General features: G+C 45.4%; 1 protein-coding gene and 1 non-coding gene across 2 annotated transcripts in view; both read left to right on the top strand.

Moving 5' to 3' along the window:
- Nucleotides 1–20401, top strand: part of LOC126293281 (uncharacterized) — a 626955-nt gene that overhangs the window by 367113 nt on the left and 239441 nt on the right. Inside the window, exon 2 of the mRNA XM_049986403.1 lies at nucleotides 11910–12114. Within this exon, the coding sequence (XP_049842360.1) occupies nucleotides 11982–12114 (133 nt within the window). The 5' untranslated portion in view covers nucleotides 11910–11981. The remainder of the gene's footprint in view (nucleotides 1–11909; nucleotides 12115–20401) is intronic.
- On the top strand, nucleotides 14068–14142 carry Trnat-ugu (transfer RNA threonine (anticodon UGU)). The gene has a single exon. It is a non-coding gene; the product is annotated as a tRNA-Thr (tRNA).

The raw sequence follows: 20401 nt of genomic DNA, 5'->3' as shown, positions 1-20401 counted from the left end.
TCTTAGACTTTTCGCAGATGATGCTGTAATTTACCGTCTTGTAAGGTCATCCAAAGACCAGTATCAGTTGCAAAGCGATTTAGAAAAGATTGCTGTATGGTGTGTCAGGTGGCAGTTGACGCTAAATAACGAAAAGTGTGAGATGATCCACCTGAGTTCCAAAAGAAATGCGTTGAAATTCGATTACTCGATAAATAGTACAATTCTCAAGGCTGTCAATTCAACTAAGTACCTGGGTGTTAAAATTACGAACAACTTCAGTTGGAAAGACCACATAGATAATATTGTGGGGAAGGCGATCCAAAGGTTGTGTTTCATTAGCAGGACACTTCGAAGATGCAACAAGTCCACTAGAGACAGCTTACACTACACTCGTTCGTCCACTGTTAGAATATTGTTGCGCGGTGTGGGATCCTTACCAGGTGGGATTGACGGAGGACATCGAAAGGGTGCAAAAAAGGGCAGCTCGTTTTGTATTATCACGTTATAGGGGAGAGAGTGTGGCAGATATGATACACAAGTTGGGATGGAAGTCATTACAGCATAGACGTTTTTCGTCGCGGCGAGACGTTTTTACGAAATTTCAGTCACCAAGTTTCTCTTCTGAATGCGAAAATATTTTGTTGAGCCCAACCCAGATAGGTAGGAATGATCATCAAAATAAAATAAGAGAAATCAGAGCTCGAACAGAAAGGTTTAGGTGTTCGTTTTTCCCGCTCGCTGTTCGGGAGTGGAATAGTAGAGAGATAGCACTTAAATGTGAATTGCAGGGTAGTCATGTAGATGTAGATGTAGATGATGTTTTTGGTGATCGCGTAATTTCACAGCGACTTTGGCCCCAACGATCACCTGACCAAACACCGCCTGACTTTTTTTTTCTGGGTTGCAGCTAAAGCGACTGTCTATAAAAACTGTCCAAAATCAGTCGAAGAATTGAAAACTGCAATATCCACTTTCACTGCTTCTGTTGCAGAAGCAATGTTACAGCTTGTGTTTGGAAACATGATTAGAGGAACTGAATTGTATATTCAACAACCGGGGGGGGGGGGGGGGGGGGGGACACTTCAACATTTAATCTGAAAATTTGTAAGTAAAAATGAATATTCAGTAAATTCATTTCAGTATATTCACTGCGGCATACGGCACGAGCGGCTAACAATCATACAGCACTGCGGAGAGAGCCCGTATATGAGTCTGTCTGGTGTTACTGAAGTGCGCGTCATTTACGATGGCGGCCGTGTTTAGGTTCGTTCTGCGCATCTGACGTCACAAAACACAGTCAGCCAATGAACAGAGAGCGACGTTGCCAGAGCTCGACTGCAGTGCACAGCACGGACGAGTGTCTTCAGTTTTAGAAACGTTCAGTCATAAATAAAGTAACTGAACAAAGGCAATATCTTGATAGCAGACTTTCTATAAAAGAAAGTTCGTAAAAAGCATTCTTTATACCAATTGCTTCATATTCTATTAATTAATTAAACCAAACAAATAATAAGCCTCCTAATACAGGCGATACCAAAGAAATTCATTCTCACTAACCGCTTTTTCGCAATAAAAAAACAGCGGTAATTGTTTATTTCCTATTATGCTTCGACGAAACGAGAGCAATTCATATCACACCAACAGTGTTTGTCGGTATTTAGCGTAATTCTTTGAAGTACTGCTAAACGACGAGCTGAGTTACCATAATGGTTGAGGTGTTTGGCTGCAAACCTAAAGGCTCGGAGTTCAGAGCGTTAGCTGTCCTCTCTAATAAAAGATATGAGTTAATCAATCAACGACGAGCTGAAACGAGTGTCTCATGACGTCCGCGCCGTGCAGATGCAACGAACGTAAACGAGCAAACTGAGATTAAAAAAGAAAGTTCAAATCTTGTACAGTGCTTAATATTTTCTTTATTTGAAAACAACATCGAAGTATCTTAGTTCATGAATTCAGGTAATTTTTTGAAATTTCTAGTGGCAATTAAAATCGACCATGCTGAAAGTATACGCTGTGGATTTTTACCTCTGCAAACTCTTCAAAATTTCGTGCAATGGCTTACAACATGTAATACTGCATAATAACTGCGTTGAACATCGAAACAAAATTAAGTCATACAGGGTGTTTCAAAAATGACCGGTATAGTTGTAACGGCAATAAAAACTAAATGAGCAGCGATAGAAATACACCGTTTGTTGCAATGTGCTTGGGACAACAGTACATTTTGAGGCGGACAAACTTTCGAAATTACAGTAGGTACAATTTTCAACAACAGATCGCGCTGCGAGTGATGTGAATGATATAGAAGACAACGCAGTCTGTGGGTGCGCCATTCTGTACGTCGTCTTTCTGCTGTAAGCGTGTGCTGTTCACAACATGCAAGTGTGCTGTGGACAACATGGTTTATTCCTTAGAACAGAGGATTTTTCTGGTGTTGGAATTCCACCGCCTAGAACACAGTGTTGTTGCAACAACACGAAGCTTTCAACGGAGGTTTAATGTAACCAAAGGACCGAAAAGCGATACAATAAAGGATCTGTTTGAAAAATTTCAACGGACTGGGAACGTGACGGATGAACGTGCTGGAAAGGTAGGGCGACCGCGTACAGCAACCACAGAGGGCAACGCGCAGCTAGTGCAGCAGGTGATCCAACAGCGGCCTCGAGTTTCCGTTCGCCGTGTTGCAGCTGCGGTCCAAATGACGCCAACGTCCACGTATCGTCTCATGCGCCAGAGTTTACACCTCTATCCATACAAAATTCAAACGCGGCAACCCCTCAGCGCCGCTACCATTGCTGCACGAGAGACATTCGCTAACGATATAGTGCACAGGATTGATGACGGCGATATGCATGTGGGCAGCATTTGGTTTACTGACGAAGCTTATTTTTACGTGGACGGCTTCGTCAATAAACAGAACTGGCGCATATGGGGAACTGAAAAGCCCCATGTTGCAGTCCCATGGTCCCTGCATCCTCATAAAGTACTGGTCTGGGCCGCCATTTCTTCCAAATGAATCATTGGCCCATTTTTCAGATCCGAAACGATTAGTGCATCACGCTATCTGGACATTCTTCGTGAATTTGTGGCAGTACAAACTGCCTTAGAAGACACTGTGAACACCTCGTGGTTTATGCAAGATGGTGCCCGGCCACATCGCACGGCCGACGTCTTTAATATCCTGAATGAATATTTCGATGATCGTGTGATTGCTTTGGGCTATCCGAAACATACAGGAGGCGGCGTGGATGGGCCTCCCTATTCGCCAGACATGAACCCCTGTGACTTCTTTCTGTGGGGACACTTGAAAGACCAGGTGTACCCCCAGAATCCAGACACAATTGAACAGCTGAAGCAGTACATCTCATCTGCATGTGAAGCCATTCCGCCACACACGTTGTCAAAGGTTTCGGGTAATTTCATTCAGAGACTACGCCATATTATTGCTACGCATGGTGGATATGAGGAAAATATCGTACTATAGAGTTTCCCAGACCGCAGCGCCATCTGTTGTTGACAATTGTAACTACTGTAATTTCGCAAGTTTGTCTGCCTGAAAATGTACTGTTGTCCCAAGCATATTGCAACAAACGGTGTATTTCTATCGCTGCTCGTTTAGTTTGTATTGCCGTTTCAAATATACCGGTCATTTTTGAAACACCCTGTATATGGGGGAAGGTATCAGTCAAGAAGTTGTGTGAAAATCAAATTTTTGGGCCAAATAGTTTTTGTGAAATAGAATGATACGTGTGTCAAAGCAGTCGGAACATGATGTGTCTCCACAGGCGAGCAGTGCAGTGATGACAAAATCGCGCACAGCGCGGAATGCAGGCAGCACGTCTCTGTGGCATCGAAACGGTTAATGCGGCCGTGGTGGCTTTACTTCGGAAACTGCGCGCTCCCCCCGAAACGTAAGTTTGCGAAATATACTATACTATGGCTCTTCTCCTCTTGGCGCGTGCAACTGGCAACGCAGCAATCTCTCGCGTCTGGGCGGGCATGCGCGAACCGCCAAGATAAAAGAATTGAATTATACTCTATAGCAGGGGTTCCCAACCTTTTCAGCAGGTGGACCCCTTCTTCAGTCGAAAATCCATGGCGGACCCCTAGTCAGTCAAGAGCACAGTAGCTTTAAATTTCAGAGCGAAATCCATGGGAACTGAAAGCTTCTTAATGCAAGTTCCATGTTCCCAATTATCCCCTCCGCCCCCTCCGCCTCCCCCCTCCCCACCTTCCCCTCCTCCCTCCCCTCTCCCCCAGCGCCCTCCCCCCTCCTCCCCCTCCACCCCGCTCAAAGTATCTGTAGTCTTTGGTTTACAGATGAATGAAAACAACTTGAACGCAATGACAAAGCAAATTTAACATTTAATGATGCCTGGGGCCGTATATGTACCAGCGAGCGCTGTGATTGGTCGACAAATGTCGCTCCGCTCATGCTTTCAGAACAGGCTAGGAGATATTGCAAGAAACGTCAGCGACACACCCGAGTAAAACAGCGCAGAAAATCATCTATCACCGAGCACTACCTCGAACATAATCATGAAATCAAGGTTTCAGCCCATCTACCGCCGTGAGCCGGCGCACAAACGACCCCCGTTTTGTTGCGAAACTATCAGAGAAGCCGCATTCTCCGGCACTAAACTGTGTATGCGTTCTCACTTAGGAACCGCAAAGGCTGCTTGGGAATACGACCTGACGTAAATGTACACATGTATTTCACACGAAAAAAAAAGTGATGAATTTGATTTTCACATTTTTATTCAATAATTTTACTCATTATTTTACACGATTTGGTGAAGGGTGGCCGCGGACCTCCAGAAAGGGCCGGCTGACCCCTAAGGGAACCGCGGACCACAAGTTGGGAAGCCCTGCTCTATAGTGTCAGAAAGCAATAACGTAGCGTTCGCAGGCTATGTTCAGTATGTCTCTTTGTCGTCCGTTTTCTCTACTCTAAACTATTGTTCACAGATGCATGCGAAAGGCAGAGAATAATGGCGAATTGTCTGCGAATGCTCTTTCGCTTGTGTTCGTCTGCATTCGCCCCCGCGTAAGCCGGGCTACAGCAAATCCCGGCGGCGCCTGCGGCCACCTCGAGCACGCGCAGTTAATTGAAACGGCAGGGAGGCGAAGCCGCGAGCAGTCTGAGCAACATCCCGCGGTAGCGCGCCACCTAGCCTAGACCAGTCTAGGCTAGAGCAGCCACAGAGGAGCAGCCAGCAATTAGCGCCGGGGCGCCGCCTTTAGCCACGCTGGCCTCTGCGCGCCCCGAGTTTTAATGAGCGCCACCTGGCAACTTATTCACGAACTCCAGGGGATATAAACGCCAGGATTTATTACTCGGCGAGGCGAACTGGTAACTCAGACGTAACCGGAGCTAACTTCCTCACGCGACTGTGTACACTCACGTTCCATTGTATATTAAAGTACCGTGCATTTCAACCTCGTACTGTGGGCTACAAAGGAATTTCGCATTCCTCCGCAACAAACAGCAGTAACTGCAACACCTCACCTGTTTAAAGAGATGTGCACTGATAGTTTGTTGTAAAAGACTGACGGTACACGCGAGGGGTATCCTCGGATATGGACATCAGGCTCATCTCGCAGTTATACTATACAGGGATTTGTGCGATGTTATGAACAGTGTAAGGCAATATCATCATCATTGCAAAGATGCTTTTGTTGCCTGACATTATTGTTTGCTGCCGTTATGCTTCATACGACCTGTAGGATAATACCTAAAACATCTAATATCTGTATTAAATATCGCTTACTTCTCTCGCGGCGATACTGAACGTATACAGAGAAGGGCAGCCCGAATGGTCACAGCTTTGTTTCACCCATGGGAGAGTATTACAGTGATGTCCAATAAAATGAACTGGCAGGTTCTTGAACACAGACGTAAACGACCCCGACAAAGTCTATTGACCAAGTTTCGAGAACTGGCTTTAAATGATGATTCTACGACATACTACACTACTGGCCATTAAAATTGGTACACCACGAAGATGACGCGCTACATACGCGAAATTTAACCGACAGCAAGAAGATGCTGTGATATGCAAATGATTAGCTTTTCAGAGCATTCACAAAAGGTTGTCGCCGGTGGCGACACGTACAACGTGCTGACATCAGGAAAGTTTCCAACCGATTTCTCATACACAAGCAGCAGTTGACCGGCGTTGCCTGGTGAAACGTTGTTGTGATGCCTCGTGTAAGGAGGAGAAATGCGTACCATCCTGTTTCCGACTTTGATAAAGGTCGGATTGTAGCCTATCGCGATTGTGGTTTATGGTATCGCGACATTGCTGCTCGCGTTGGTCGAGATCCAATGACTGTTAGCAGAATATAGAATCGGTGGGTTCAGGAGGGTAATACGGAACGCCGTGCTGGATTCCAATGGCCCCGTATCACTAGCAGTCGAGATGACAGGCATCTTGTCCGCATGGCTGTAACGGATCGTGCAGCCACGTCTCGATCCCTGAGTCAACAGATGAGGAGTTTTGCAAGACAACAACCATCTGCACGAACAGTTCGACGACGTTTGCAGCAGCATGGACTATGAGCTCTGAGATCATGGCTGCGGTTACCCTTGACGCTGCATCACAGAGAGGAGCGCCTGCGATGACGTACTCACGACGAACTTGGGTGCACGAATGGCAAAACGTCATTTTTTTTCGGAGGAATCCAGGTTCTGTGTACAGCATGATGATGGTCACATCCCTGTTTGGTGACATCGGAGTGAACGCACATTTGAAGCGTGTATTCGTCATCGCCATATTGGCGCATCACACGGCGTGATGGTATGGGGTGCCAGTAACTCTGCATGGGCAGATATACCTGTGCACGCCATCCAAGCTCTGTTTGACTCAATGCCCAGGCGTATCAAGGCCGTTATTACTGCCTGAGGTGTTTGTTCTGGGTACTGATTTCTCAGGATCTATGCACTCAAACTGCGTTAAAATGTAATCACATGTCAGTTCTAGTATAATATGTTTGTCCAATGAATACCCGTTTATCATCTGCATTTCTTCTTGATGAAGCAATTTTAATGGCCAGTAGTGTAATTCGTTTTAAAAGACTGACCGTACACGTGAGGGTTATCCTTGGATATGGACATCAGGCTCATCTTAAAATGATACTATACAGGGATTTGTGCGATGTTACGAACAGTGTAAGGCAATATCATCATTGCAAAGACTTCACAGCTTTTGTTGCCCGACGTGATTGTTTGCTGCTGTTATGCTTCATTTGACCTGTACAATGACATCTAAAACATCTAGTATCTGTATTAAATATCGCTTACTGCTCTCGTGGGGATACAGAACGTATACAGGGAAGGGCAGTACGAATGTTCAGAGCTTTGTTTCACCCATGGTACAGTGTTACAGTGATGTTGAATAAACAGAACTGGCAGGTTTTTTTTTCTCCATGGATTTTCATTCCTACTCCGAATTTTTCTTTTGTTTCTTTTACTAATTGCTCACTATACAGATTGAATAACATCGGGGAGAGGCTACAACCCTGTGTCACTCCTTTCCCAACCACTGCTTCCCTTTCATGCCCCTCGACTCTTACGACTGCCATTTGGTTTCTGTACAAATTGTAAATAGCCTTTCGCTCCCTGTATTTTACCCTTGCCGCCTTCAGAATTTGAAAGAGAGTATTCCAGTCAACATTATCAAAAGCTTTCTCCAAATCTACGAATGCTAGAAACGTAGGTTTGCCTTTCCTTAATTTATTTTCTAAGATAAATTGTAGGGTCAGTATTGCCGCACGTGTTCCAATATCTCTACAGAGTCGCAACTGATCTTGACCGGTACCTACTGGAATCATAAAATTAAGAGTGTGCAATATACGTACTCAACATTTGTCCCCAACTTCCACGAAGATGACCCGTTCTCCTACTGCATAACTTGCTGTTAATGAGAAATTGCCAACTTTCCGAATGAGCATAATCTACAGCGGAGTAAATCAGTTGAAATGGCTCTGAGCTCTATGGGACTTAACATCTAGGGTTATCAGTCCCCTAAAACTTAGAACTACTTAAACCTCAGTAACCTAAGGATAGCACACAACACCCAGTCATAACGAGGCAGAGAAAAATCCCTGACCTCGCCGGGAATCGAACCCGGGAAATCAGTTGAAAATTGACCTCCAGACACTCTTACAGATAGGTGCATGTTACGCCAACATCGTGTACGTGGTCAAACACATTCCATCTGCGGATAAGAAGTCCATTTTAGTTGGGCGTAATTTTAGTATCACCTCCCGAGCTCTCCAACAAACGATGTTGTACCCACAGTTATGTGAAGCCTCCCACCCCACTTTCGGTGCCTGGCAGACGGAGTGATATTCTAAAGGAAATATAGTCACAGGAGTGTAAGACGTCACAACGCCGAAGCATTTGAGATCCCAAAGACGTGTAATGCGACCACAGACCGCCATCTAGTGCTCAAGTAAGACCACATTCAGTTGCAGAAATGGAAATGAGCGTTTGGGGGCATTGGCCGAGAAGCCCCCTTACGGGTGAGGTCCGGCCGCCGTGGTGCAGGTCTTATAACATTCGACGCCACACTGGGTGACCTGCGCAACGGATGGGGATGAAATGGTGATGAAGGCAACAGCCACTCCCTGAGCGGAGAAAATCCCGGACCCAGCCGGGAATCGAACCTGGGCCACTTAGAACGGCAGTGCGTCACGCTGACCACTCAGCTATCGGGGCGGACTTCATTTGCAAAATCGCATAGCGAATGTAGTCGACACTTAAAATCATGGTGTTGCCCTCTGTTGCTGTGTTCCTCTTTAACTAATCTGTGGATCGAAAAGGAACACTTTTAAAGGGGAAATTCCATTTTCTGCTCTAGGGGAAAGAGGGAAACTGAATGAAGGTAAAGTAGAAAAGATATGCACTTCAAGAGATAGGACCTTTTAAACCTCGATGGAGGTGGGACACATCACAATAGGTTGTTGCAGAGCAACTAAATCAATAGTGCATTTGTTTATTAGAACAACAACGTGTCATCCCGGAGAACGAATGTCATTTTAACTCAGTCCTAGGCTGTTAACACACTGCCGTCCGGCGACACCACAGTGGTGTCATGAGCATAGTATCGAGCAGTGGCCGGCGACAGCACTTTACTATCTTTTGCTGTTTTGTTTAGGTAACAATAAGTTACACACGTCTACAAGTTGTTTGTTTTTAGAAGTACTTGCGCCCTTTCATCGCGGTAGACGGAGGAGACGATACGGTTATTTACGATGAATGCGGGTAGCAAAACTTGGAGGTTACCACTACATCGCGTACGTCTCATCATGGTCCGGTTGACAGACTTTCCGGTCACATAAAGCAACACCAGCTAATAGGCCTACGAAACGAATAAACGAAAGCAAAGAAACTTCCATGTATGCTCCAAAAACAAAAACCAAAAGAACAACAAACTTAATATGTAAGTCTTGTGGAGCTGCGTTACATCTTGGAGACTGTTTTGCTGCATATCACATGAAAGAGAAACACCAAGTATCAAAGAGAAGCGGGCCGGAGTGGCCGAGCGGTTCTAGGCGCTACAGTCTGGAACCGCACGACGACTACGGTCGCAGGTTCGAATCCTGCCTCGGGCATGGATGTGTGTGATGTCCTTATGTTAGTTAGGTTTAAGCAGGTTTAAGTCTAGGGGACTGATGACCTCAGATGTTAAGTCCCATAGTGGTCAGGGCCATTTGAACCAAAGATAACTCAAAGAAACATACATATAAAACAAACGATTTGTGTATTTATTTACGTGTTTATATCTTCGAAATTTCATGAAAGTAGTGGAATAGGATTGAGAACATATGAGAACTAACAATGTGGCTAGTAAAACGTAACAGTTTATAATCTCCCGATAATCTGAAGAAAGGCCAGCGACAAGCCAAGTAATCCGAGTTAGCGCTGCCGGCGCCAAGTGAATAAATTTGTACGAGACGCGCGGACGGCAAAGTGTTAAGTGTAGTGGGTTGTGCTGGGAAATTTGAGTATGTTTAGGAAGGGTTCCTGAATTCATCTCGTCACATGCTGGCCTGAGTTACTCTTTACGTAAATAAAAAGAACCGTAGATTTCAAAACCTACTTCCATTGAATCTCTTATGCTAGTGAAATTAAAAAAAAAAATTCTTGAAGGCGTCAAAGAAATGTGACAACTGAATTAACAGGATCAGATGAGAAGTTTTGTAAGCAAAACTATTCTTAAACTGAATAAGAATTTGTAAAGTTTACTTACTTTTTATAGCTACTGACGGTCTCGGAAGGGCCAGTCCTGACAAAACTCTACCACCTGCGGAGCAAGATGTATGAGACAGGCGAAATACCCTCAGACTTCAAGAAGAATATAATAATCCCAATCCCAAAGAAAGCAGGTGTTGATAGATGTGAAAATTACCGAACTATCGGTTTAATAAGCCACAGCTGCAAAATACTAACGCGAATTCTTTACAGACAAATGGAAAAATTGGTAGAATCTGACCTCGGGGAAGATCAGTTTGGATTCCGTAGAAATACTGGAAGACGTGAGGCAATACTGACCCTACGACTTAGATTAAGCAAAGGCAAACCTACGTTTCTAGCATTTGTAGACTTAGAGAAAGCTTTTGACAATGTTGACTGGAATACTCTCTTTCAAATTCTGAAGGTGGCAGGGGTAAAATACAGGGAGCGAAAGGTTACTTACAATTTGCACAGAAAGCAGATGGCAGTTATAAGAGTCGAGGGACATGAAAGGGAAGCAGTGGTTGGGAAGGGAGTGAGACAGGGTTGTAGCCTCTCCCCCATGTTATTCAATCTGTATATTGAGCAAGCAGTGAAAGAAACAAAAGAAAAATTCGGAGTAGGTATTAAAATCCATGCAGAAGAAATAAAAACTTTGAGGTTCGCCGGTGACATTGTATTTCTGTCAGAGACAGCAAAGGACTTGGAAGAGCAGTTAAACGGAATGGACAGTGTCTTGAAAGGAGGGTATAAGATGAACATAAATTAAAACCAAAAGGAGTATAGTGGAATGTAGTCGAATTAAGTCGGGTGATGCTGAGGGAATTAGATTAGGACATGAGACTCTTAAAGTAGTAAACGAGTTTTGCTATTTGGGAAGAAAAATAACTGATGATGGTCGAAGTAGAGAGGATATAAAATGTAAAATGACTATATGGTAAGGAAAGCGTTTCTTAAGAAGAGAACTTTGTTAACATCCAGTACAGATTTAAGTGTCAGGAAGTCGTTTCTGAAAGTATTTGTATGGAGTGTAGCCATGTATGGAAGTGAAGTGTGGACGATACATAGTTTGGACAAGAAGAGAATCGAAGCTTTCGAAATGTGGTGCTACGCAAGATTGCTGAAGATTAGATGGGTACTAATGAGGAGGTATTAAATAGAATTGGGGAGAAGAGGAGTTTGTGGCATAACTTGACTAGAAGAAGGGATCGGTTGGTAAGACATGTTTTGAGGCATCCATGGATCACCAATTTAATACTGGAGGGCAGCATGGAGTGTAAAAATCGTAGAGGTAGACCAAGAGATGAATACACTAAGCAGATTCAGAAGGATGTAGGCCGCAGTAGGTACTGGGAGATGAAGAGGCTTGCACAGGATAGAGTAGCAAGGAGAGCTGCATCAGACGAGTCTCAGGACTGAAGACAACAACAAAAAAATACTTACTTTTGGGCGTGTTAATCACATACATTTCTGCTGGCTATTTTTGTTAATAATCAACAGGAATTTATCACTTTTTCTGATATAAAAAGTGGCTCTTTCAGAATATTCCCCCTCTTGTGGATGCCTATGCAGCAGGTACTTACAAATAGTCATGTATTCCCGAGATCTCAACTATACAGGCACGCCCGATGTTGGTGCCGTGTCCTCTGGATGAGGGTGCTGATGAGACTGGCTGTGTGTGTTCCAGACCGCTGGCCGCGCGCGTGCAGTGAGCGACAGACAGAGAGACAGCCAGCCAGAGAGGAGGGACCCTAGCAGCATGCGGCCCGCCCCCGCGCTCTCCGCCCTCGCCGCCTCCGCCTGCCTGCTGCTGATCGCCTCCAGGCACAGCAGCTTCGTCGATTCGGCGCCCGTCGACGAGTCGCCTCGCCAGCAGTCGCAGCCCCAATCTGGTAAGCCCTGACCGCTTCTGCGCGGGTTGGGTCGGCCTGTAAACAGTGTGCGCCGTCGCATTTCACTACGTACCACTGCTACTCAGAGCACCAAAGGAATGAACCCCCAGAAATACGAGGTGTGTGGCATAAGTAGGAGACTGGCAACGCCGCGAGCGATCTGGCAACGCCACGAGCGATTTGGCAACGCCACGAGCGATTTGGCAACGCCACGAGCGATTTGGCAACGCCATGAGCGATATGGCAACGCTGTCTCCGTCTACTTGGGCGAATTGACGTTTTCACACCTTCCACAAGCTTAAGCGCAGTCTACATGTAATGTTTTGTCATCGGCCTTGTATGCTCATGCAAAGTGGGCAACAAGACTGAAGCAAATCACGCAGCTGCAGGGTGACGATTACTGAACTCGAAACGTGGGACTTAGGGAAAGCAGGAAAGGTGTGAATGGGGCCTAGTCAGATACCATTGGCTGCACAAAAGACATGTACACTTTATTTTCAAGAAACGACCCGCTCAACAATTATTTTTAAAAGATTTTACTACACTGGCAGCTGAAAGCCTTATTAGAGGAATTGCAAGTTGTTGTTGGCTGAAGGCCACAAACAATCCTACAGACAATCAACCACTGAAGGCCTGATCAAGAAGATTGAAAATTAGTCGTGGGCTGAAGGCCACAAGCAATTTCATAATACGCAAGGTCTGAAGACCTGAATCACAAGTAAGGAAGGCAGTTGCATGTTAAAATACTGAAACTTTTTTAAAAATCTTAACGAACTCTAACTTTTTATAGTGAGGGTTGAAGGCCTAACTAAAACAGGATTGAAAATTGTCAGCTGAAGATAAGAAACACTGTTATAAACAAATAACGGCTGAAGACCGGAATTACAAGTGGGGAAGGCAATAACATGTTAAAACATTAGGGTAAATTTTAAACAATTATGACAACTTGCCCAAATGAGATGGAGTGATCCACAGACAGTGTTCCCTGGATCGAACTGAGGAAGGTGACTGGAGCTGTGTAAGCGGTGAGACAGGCAGCCAAGAGTTGCACACATGTAACAGGATATCAACTCACACTAGGGGTAGCGTAAACACCGACCGACCAACTCACCAATCCCCCTAATGTCCGATCATCAGTACAACAATGCAATATTTTTAGGCAAGACTGAAGAGACGGACAGCACTACGTCTTCAGAAACACAGTAGAACCAAAGAAGACCTCCCAAAACACATGCACAGTACAATTCAAGAGGCTGTCGGACTAGACACTGTGTTAGCAAGCGTCAACACGATGAGGAAAGGTACACTGCTGGAAAAGTACGCTAATCTTCAGGGCAGGTAACTGCGGCGTTAGTGGGTACAAGGCAGCAAATACCACTGGTTGCACTTCACTCGTAAGAATAATACTAAATCCTTACTAACAACAAGGCGGTTAATAGCTTCCGCCAACCTGACTTGTTGCTGCTGGTCTCACTGACCCGGGGAGCAGCAATACACAAGCCACAGCGAGATCTCAAACACTGGACGTTTCAGTACAGGAAACTGTTCAAACGCCCTGGGTTCAGTTGTCAGCCACAGTCCCTCAATCCGACAGTGCCTCCACATTGCCAGCAGTCCTGGCCAGCCCTCACGCTGCTCCGTCCGAAGGCGAACTAGCGACACCAGAACACAGGCAGCATTTAAATAACTGGACATTAAGAGCCACACAACATGGATCCGCGAAGACAATATCTCTAACAATACTAAACACACACTGAAAAAGAAGAGTGGAATTATAATGAAACTGAGAGCTTTAGCTGCTTACAGGCGTTGATAAATATCAACGGGGAGAGTTGAAAATGAGTGTGGTGGACAGGGGCACTAGAAATGTAGACTGTGGGCAGAAAGATGGAAAGTGTGGGTCTCACAGGGAGCGTACCAGAGATAAGTCCCTGCAGTCGCACTATCCTTTGTGTCCTCGGTGGCTCAGCCGGACAGAGCGTCTGCCATGTAAGCAGGAGGCCCCGGGTTCGAGTCCCAGTCAGGGCACACACGTTTCAAATGTCTCCGTTGATATTTATCAGCGTCTGTAAGCCACTAAAGGTGTGGATTTCATTGTAATTTCATTCTTCGGGAGCTGCAAGATCACCAACATTAAGGCTTTTAGTGACTGGCAGGCACTGCAAACACATCGAATTGCCTAACTTTGTATAAGGAACGCAATAAGTAATTGTTGCTGGCCACGAAAATTAAGTGATCTTTGTTACTTAACTCCTTCTCATTCCAGTTGTAACCCCTAGCGTTACCGAGAGTAGACTGGCAGCAGAACGGAGCTACAGCGATAAGACTGACGAGCGTTTGTTTACATGCATAGACTTGTCGGCAGTTTTGCATGTACACCAAGGTAGAGCCCATCAGTCTTTCTCCGAATTTCTCAAACTTTATGCAGTTCATGCAAGACTGTCAAATTTCCAACCGCAAGTAACGCTTTGTTTAACAAATCTGTCATGATCATGCAACGCTGACTACAAAACGTTACGTGTAGACCAGGCTTTAGTTTTAGTTTTTAGTTTTAGTTATGTCATGTTCCGTAGATCATTTTCCCTATTATTCTATCGATGTGGAACAAGTCAGATAACAAGATATGTATATATGCAGGAATAGTGCTAATATTAATATTACTGAAACTTTTAGTTCTACACATGCAACTACATTTAGAGGTACAATTTTTTTTATCAGTTCTGAAACAGAAACTCGTCCATTGAATAGAAGGAGTTGTCCAAAAGAAATGATTTTAAGCTAGATTTAAAACTTGATCTGCTACCTGCCACGCACTTTATGTTGTTGGGAAAATGATCAAAGATTTTTGTTGCTCAATAATGTACTCCTTTTTTAGCAACTGACAGCTTCATTAACGGATAGGAAAGGTTATTTTTCCCCTCAGGTGTTGTACATATGAACATCGCTGTTCTTCGAGAATTGAGATGGATTATTTATAACGAATTTCATTAGCGAATATATGTGCTCTGATGGTGCAGTTAAAATACCTAACACCTTGAAAAGGAGCCTATATGAAGTCGTTGGATGAACACTACGAATTATTGTCACTGCTCTCTTTTGTGCAATCAGTACTTTATGTCTAAGTGGTGAGTTACCCCATAAAACTATTCCATAAGACATTATTGAGTGGAAATATGCAAAGTACGTTAGGAGGCTGATCTGTTCATTACCAAGACTAGCGATTGTACGAAGAGCGATAGAAGCTGAAATTAGCTGTTTGAGAAGCTCAGTAATATGCATCTTTCAGTTCAAGTTATCAATGTGAACACCCAAAAATTTGGAGAATCTACCGTGTTAACTGAGCCCTGTTGATATGCTCCATCAATTGTCGGTATAACTCTATTCGGTGTACAGTTTAAGCTCGATACACCCATGACGGGGAGATGTGTTTGTGTTGTGTATTACGAGAAAGGGACAGCGAAATTTAGAGCAATGTTATGCAATCTAATTTTGTGTTAAACTTGAAAAATCTGCGAGTGTGGCCTTTCAAAAGGTGGAACAGCCCTATTGGGGAACATCATCTAGAGCGCAAGTTTATCGACGGCGCAAATCGTTTTTGGAAGGCCGAGAACACGTTGAAGATAAATCTAGCTGAGCGAGACCTTCAAAATCCTACAAGACACCGAACGTGTGCGTGGTCTTTCGAGATCAGAATGACGTTTATCGGTAAAGATGATGGGTAACCTGTTAAAGACTACATCAAATTTTGACCGAAGATTTGCGTATGCGAAAGGTTTGTGACAAAATAGCCAAAATGCTGTCGAAAAATGACGGGGTTGAGCAGAAAGACAGTTGAAGAAACGTGTGTGTTAATATTCTTGAAAGGATTACCAATGACGACGAATAGGTCAGCAGTGTGATCAAAGGTGATGAATCCTGGATTTTGGAGTGCGATCCTGAGTCGAAGCGTCAAAGTGGTGAGTGGCGCACTGAGACTTCTTCTCAACCGAAAAAGGCCGAATGAGCAAATAAAAGATCAAAGTAATGGTGGTTTGACGATTTGAAAATGGTTCAAATTGCTCTAAGCCCTGTGGGACGTAACATCTGAGGTCATCAGTCCCCTAGAACTACTCAAACCTGACTAACCTAAGGACATCACACACATCTATGCCCGAGGCAGGATTCGAACCTGCGACCGTAGTAGTAGCGCGGTTCCGGACTAAAGCGCCTAGAACCGCTCGGAAACACGGCCGGCTGACTTTTTGACACGAGTGTCGTGCATAAAGAATCTGTTAATCTAGGACAAATTGACAATGAAGTTTGTTACAGGCATGTCCCCTCAGACGGTCAGAAAAAGAATGAACTGAGTGGACTGGATATTGCAGAAAAGTGGATGCTGCTATCATGACGACTCCCAGTGCCACACAGCCACTTTCATCACGGAATTTTTGATTTCGAAAGGCATTCCGCTTGTTCCACAGTCCCCTATTCATCTGATCTGAATGCCTGAGACATTTTTCTTTTCCCGAAACTGAAAAATGGGTTAAACGGACGTCATTTTGGGACTCTGGAGAGCATTCAAAAGACTGACCATACAAGCTGAAGCCTTTCAGCGCTGCTGCCAAGCCTGGAAACGACGACTCAGCCGGTGCATAGCTGTCGAATGGAACTACTTTGAAGGGGGCGATATTGCTGTTTGAAAAAAGTAAGAGCTTTGGCAGGCAGAAAATAAGTTCAAATGGGTCTGAGCACTATGGGACTTAGCATCTGAGGTCATCAGTCCCCTAGTACTTGGAACTACTTAAACCTAACTAACCTAAGGACATCACACACATCCATGCCTGAGGCAGGATTCGAACCTGCGACCGTAGCAGTAGCGCCGTTCCGGACTGAAGCGCCTAGAACCGCTCGGCCACCGCGGCCGGCAGAAAATAAGTCTCACTACTTTTCTCACACACCTCGTAAACTGCACAACACAATTAAAGCGTTACTCTCTCGAAATCCGGTAATTCTATCACATTGTGAGGTAGAAGATTCAAATTTGCTTCAAAGGTGACTAAGAACATCCTTTGTAATGCTCCAAACGCGTGGCGCCCTGAGGAGCTCGGAAGGACGCGGTGGTGTTTGAAACTCGAGCAATAAACAAGACAGAGCTTAGAAGTTCATCTGTGTAAGGTGACTTGGTGATATTACATTGCAACAAATTTCACAACAATCATACCAAACTCCACCGCGGACATGAGACACCGTGGGACCATATTGAGACCCCCTTATACACACATTTCACCCATTCTTGATGCATTTGCAATGGAGGTCAGCGAAACGTCACCTGGCGTTAAAATTCTTATAAGTGGCTGAGAAAGACATTTCAGACTCACCACCGCTCAGAACTGACTCGAAAAGTCATGAAAAGTTCTGGTATAGAGGGCGTCAATGACACCACACTACCCTATGAAGCGTCGATTTCCACACATTCTCTAATCGAAACTGATGCTTCGCAATGCAAAAGCAACGTAACGGCGTTCTTGGCAACCTTCGACCGGGCTGGATCCCTCGGACGATGCAACCCTGTCTGTAGACAAGCGCCTGCCAGCAGGCAATCCCCTGACATCCCTCTTGTTCTGCATGCCTGCTGAAAGCGGTAGGGCGGCGCAATCAGCGTTGCTTTTCCACGACCCAGTCCACCACTGTGGCGTTCGCCTAGCGACGGGGGCTTTTAGTCCCTCCATTGTGGATCCGACGTGCACAACTGCTCTCCAGTTATGTTGCAGACATTCGTAGTTCTCCTGAGCATCCGAATTACCCTCTCCTTTTCCCACCCACGGCAGTCCACCTCCCGCATCAGCAGGTCAGGACTCACGATTGCAGTTCACGTACAATCCCTTCTCTCCGAACTGCACTCCTTCCCTTTACCAGCTCTACTTCAGATCCGATCACGTACACCTGCATGATGTACACCTCGGCCCAAGTTTCGTCTTTTACATGGCGCCAAGGACTCCGTTTACCCCGCCACTCTCTGCTGTCACTTCCTCTCGATTCTTAACGTGTTCCTGGGCTCTGAAGTTGTTTACACCGTCAGTTCTATGGCTGATGGTTATGTTGGCTTTGCCTATGTCCACAGAGACCATATTGAACAGCATTCCTTGCCTTATGGCTGCTTGTGACCATATCTCGTGCTCTTCGGCACACCTGTTCCTGTTCTGGTAAGTCGTTTCTTCTCTGTTTTGACTCCCTGAGCATCTCACAAGCTATCGACCAGTGCTACCCCCACCATCCTTTGGTAGTGAACATCCAGGAGTCCATCTCTGCCCTGGAACTGTCCAGTCGTTCAGTGGTGTTTGCATGGACCCCAGCACACATCGGAATCGAAGGCAACGAACTTGTTGACAGGCTGGCCAAACAGGCTACGTGGAGATGGGCATCTCTGAAACTGACCTGCATTCTCTCTTATGCCGCATGGTTTTCCAGCTTTGGAAGACGGATTGGTGTAACGGTATGCACAGCAAACTGCGAGTCATTAAGGAGACTGCGAAATTGTGGAAGTATTCGCTGCGGGCTTCTCGCAGGGTATCAGTTGTCGTCTGTCGGCTTCGCATTGGTCATACGTGAGTCGCACATGGTTACTCCTCCGCCGGCCGCGGTGGTCTCTTGGTTCTAGGCGCGCAGTCCGAAACCGTGCGACTGCTACGGTCGCAGGTTCGAATCCTGCCTCGGGCATGGGTGTGTGTGATGTCCTTAGGTTAGTTAGGTTTAAGTAGTTCTAAGTTCTAGGGGACTAATGACCACTGCAGTTGAGTCCCATAGTGCTCAGAGCCATTTGAAGCATTTTTTACTCCTCCGTCACAAGGACCCACCTCAGTGTCGCTGTGGCTCCCAAATGACAGCCGTCCACCTCTTGCTGGACTGCCCACTTTTAGCCGCTCTACGGCGGGCTTTTAACCTTCTCAGCACCCTACCTTCGGTGTTGGGTGACAATGCCTCAACAGCAGCTTTAGTTTTACGTTTTATTCATGAGAGTGGGTTTTATCTTCTGATGTTTCAGCACATGTTCTTTGTCCCTCTGTGGACTGCACCCTAGGCCTTTTATGGTGGACGTTTTAATGTTTTGCAGAGTGGCTGGCTTCTCCTTTTTTATTCTCATGGTCAGCCAGCCACGGCAATCTGCTTTCTTGTTTCTTACGTCTCTCTGTGGTTGTCCTGTTTTGTCCATTGTAGTGTTTGTTGCCCTTCTGTCGTTCTTCTGGTTTTTCCTTTCTCCTGTTATTGTGCAATATGTCATTTTTTTATTTTCTTCTTTCCCTTCGGTGATTGTTCTACTGGGAACAAGGGACCGATGACCTCGCAGTTTGGTCCCCCCCCCCCCCCCCTTTAAACCAAACAACCAACCAACAGCTGCATAGCCCACTAACAAGCTTGTAGGCATTCTTCACGGGTTCACTCCACACATTGTAAATAGATCATCCATGGTGGACGCCTTGTAATGTGTCAGTGTCACCCGCCAGCGTCATAACTGCCTCTCGGGTGTCTTTTTTCTTTCTTAAACCAAAACTGATCGTTACCTAACACATCGTCAGTTTTCTTTTCCATTCTTTCGTCCATTATTCTTGCCAGCAACTTGGATGCATGGGGTTTTTAAGCCGATTTTGCGATAATTGCCGCACTTGTCAGCTCTCCTGCTGTATTGGGAATTGTGCTGCGGAGAATTTTCTGAAAGTTACATGGTATATCGGCAGACTTCTACATTCTACTTACCAACGTGAACAATCGTTTTGTTTCACTTTCCTCAATGATTTTAGAAATTCTGATGGAGTGTTATCTATTCCTTCTGCCTACTTTAAGTCTTCCAAAGCTGTTCTATATTCCAATTCTCATTCCCTATCTCTTCCCTGTCAAGTCCTTTTTCTTCCTCTATCGCGTCATCAGATGCGCTCTCCCCCTCAAAGAGGCCCTCAGTGAACTCTTACGACCTATCCGCTTTAACAGTGGAATACCCATTTCACCGCGCTGTCTTAGGGGCCTTGTCACGGTTCGCTAGGCTCCCCCAGTCGGAGGTTCGAGTCCTGCCTCGGGCATGGCTGTGCGTGTTGTCCTCAGCTTCGGTTAATGAAGTTAGATTAAGTAGTGTGTGAGCGTAGAGACTGGTGACCTGAGCAGTATGGTCCTGTAAGATCTTACCACAAATTTCGAAAATTCCTGTTGCGCTCTGAATGTTACCGCCCTTGCCTTTTATTTCAACGAAGGTTGCTCTGACTATCTGTATGCTGAATCACTCCGTCCAACAATAGTTTCATCTACGATTTCTTCACAG

This window comes from Schistocerca gregaria, chromosome 10 (genome assembly GCF_023897955.1).
Source record: "Schistocerca gregaria isolate iqSchGreg1 chromosome 10, iqSchGreg1.2, whole genome shotgun sequence".
Lineage (NCBI taxonomy): Eukaryota > Metazoa > Arthropoda > Insecta > Orthoptera > Acrididae > Schistocerca > Schistocerca gregaria.
Note: the sequence above shows the minus strand (reverse complement) of the source record. Positions and strands in the feature narration are given on the sequence as shown.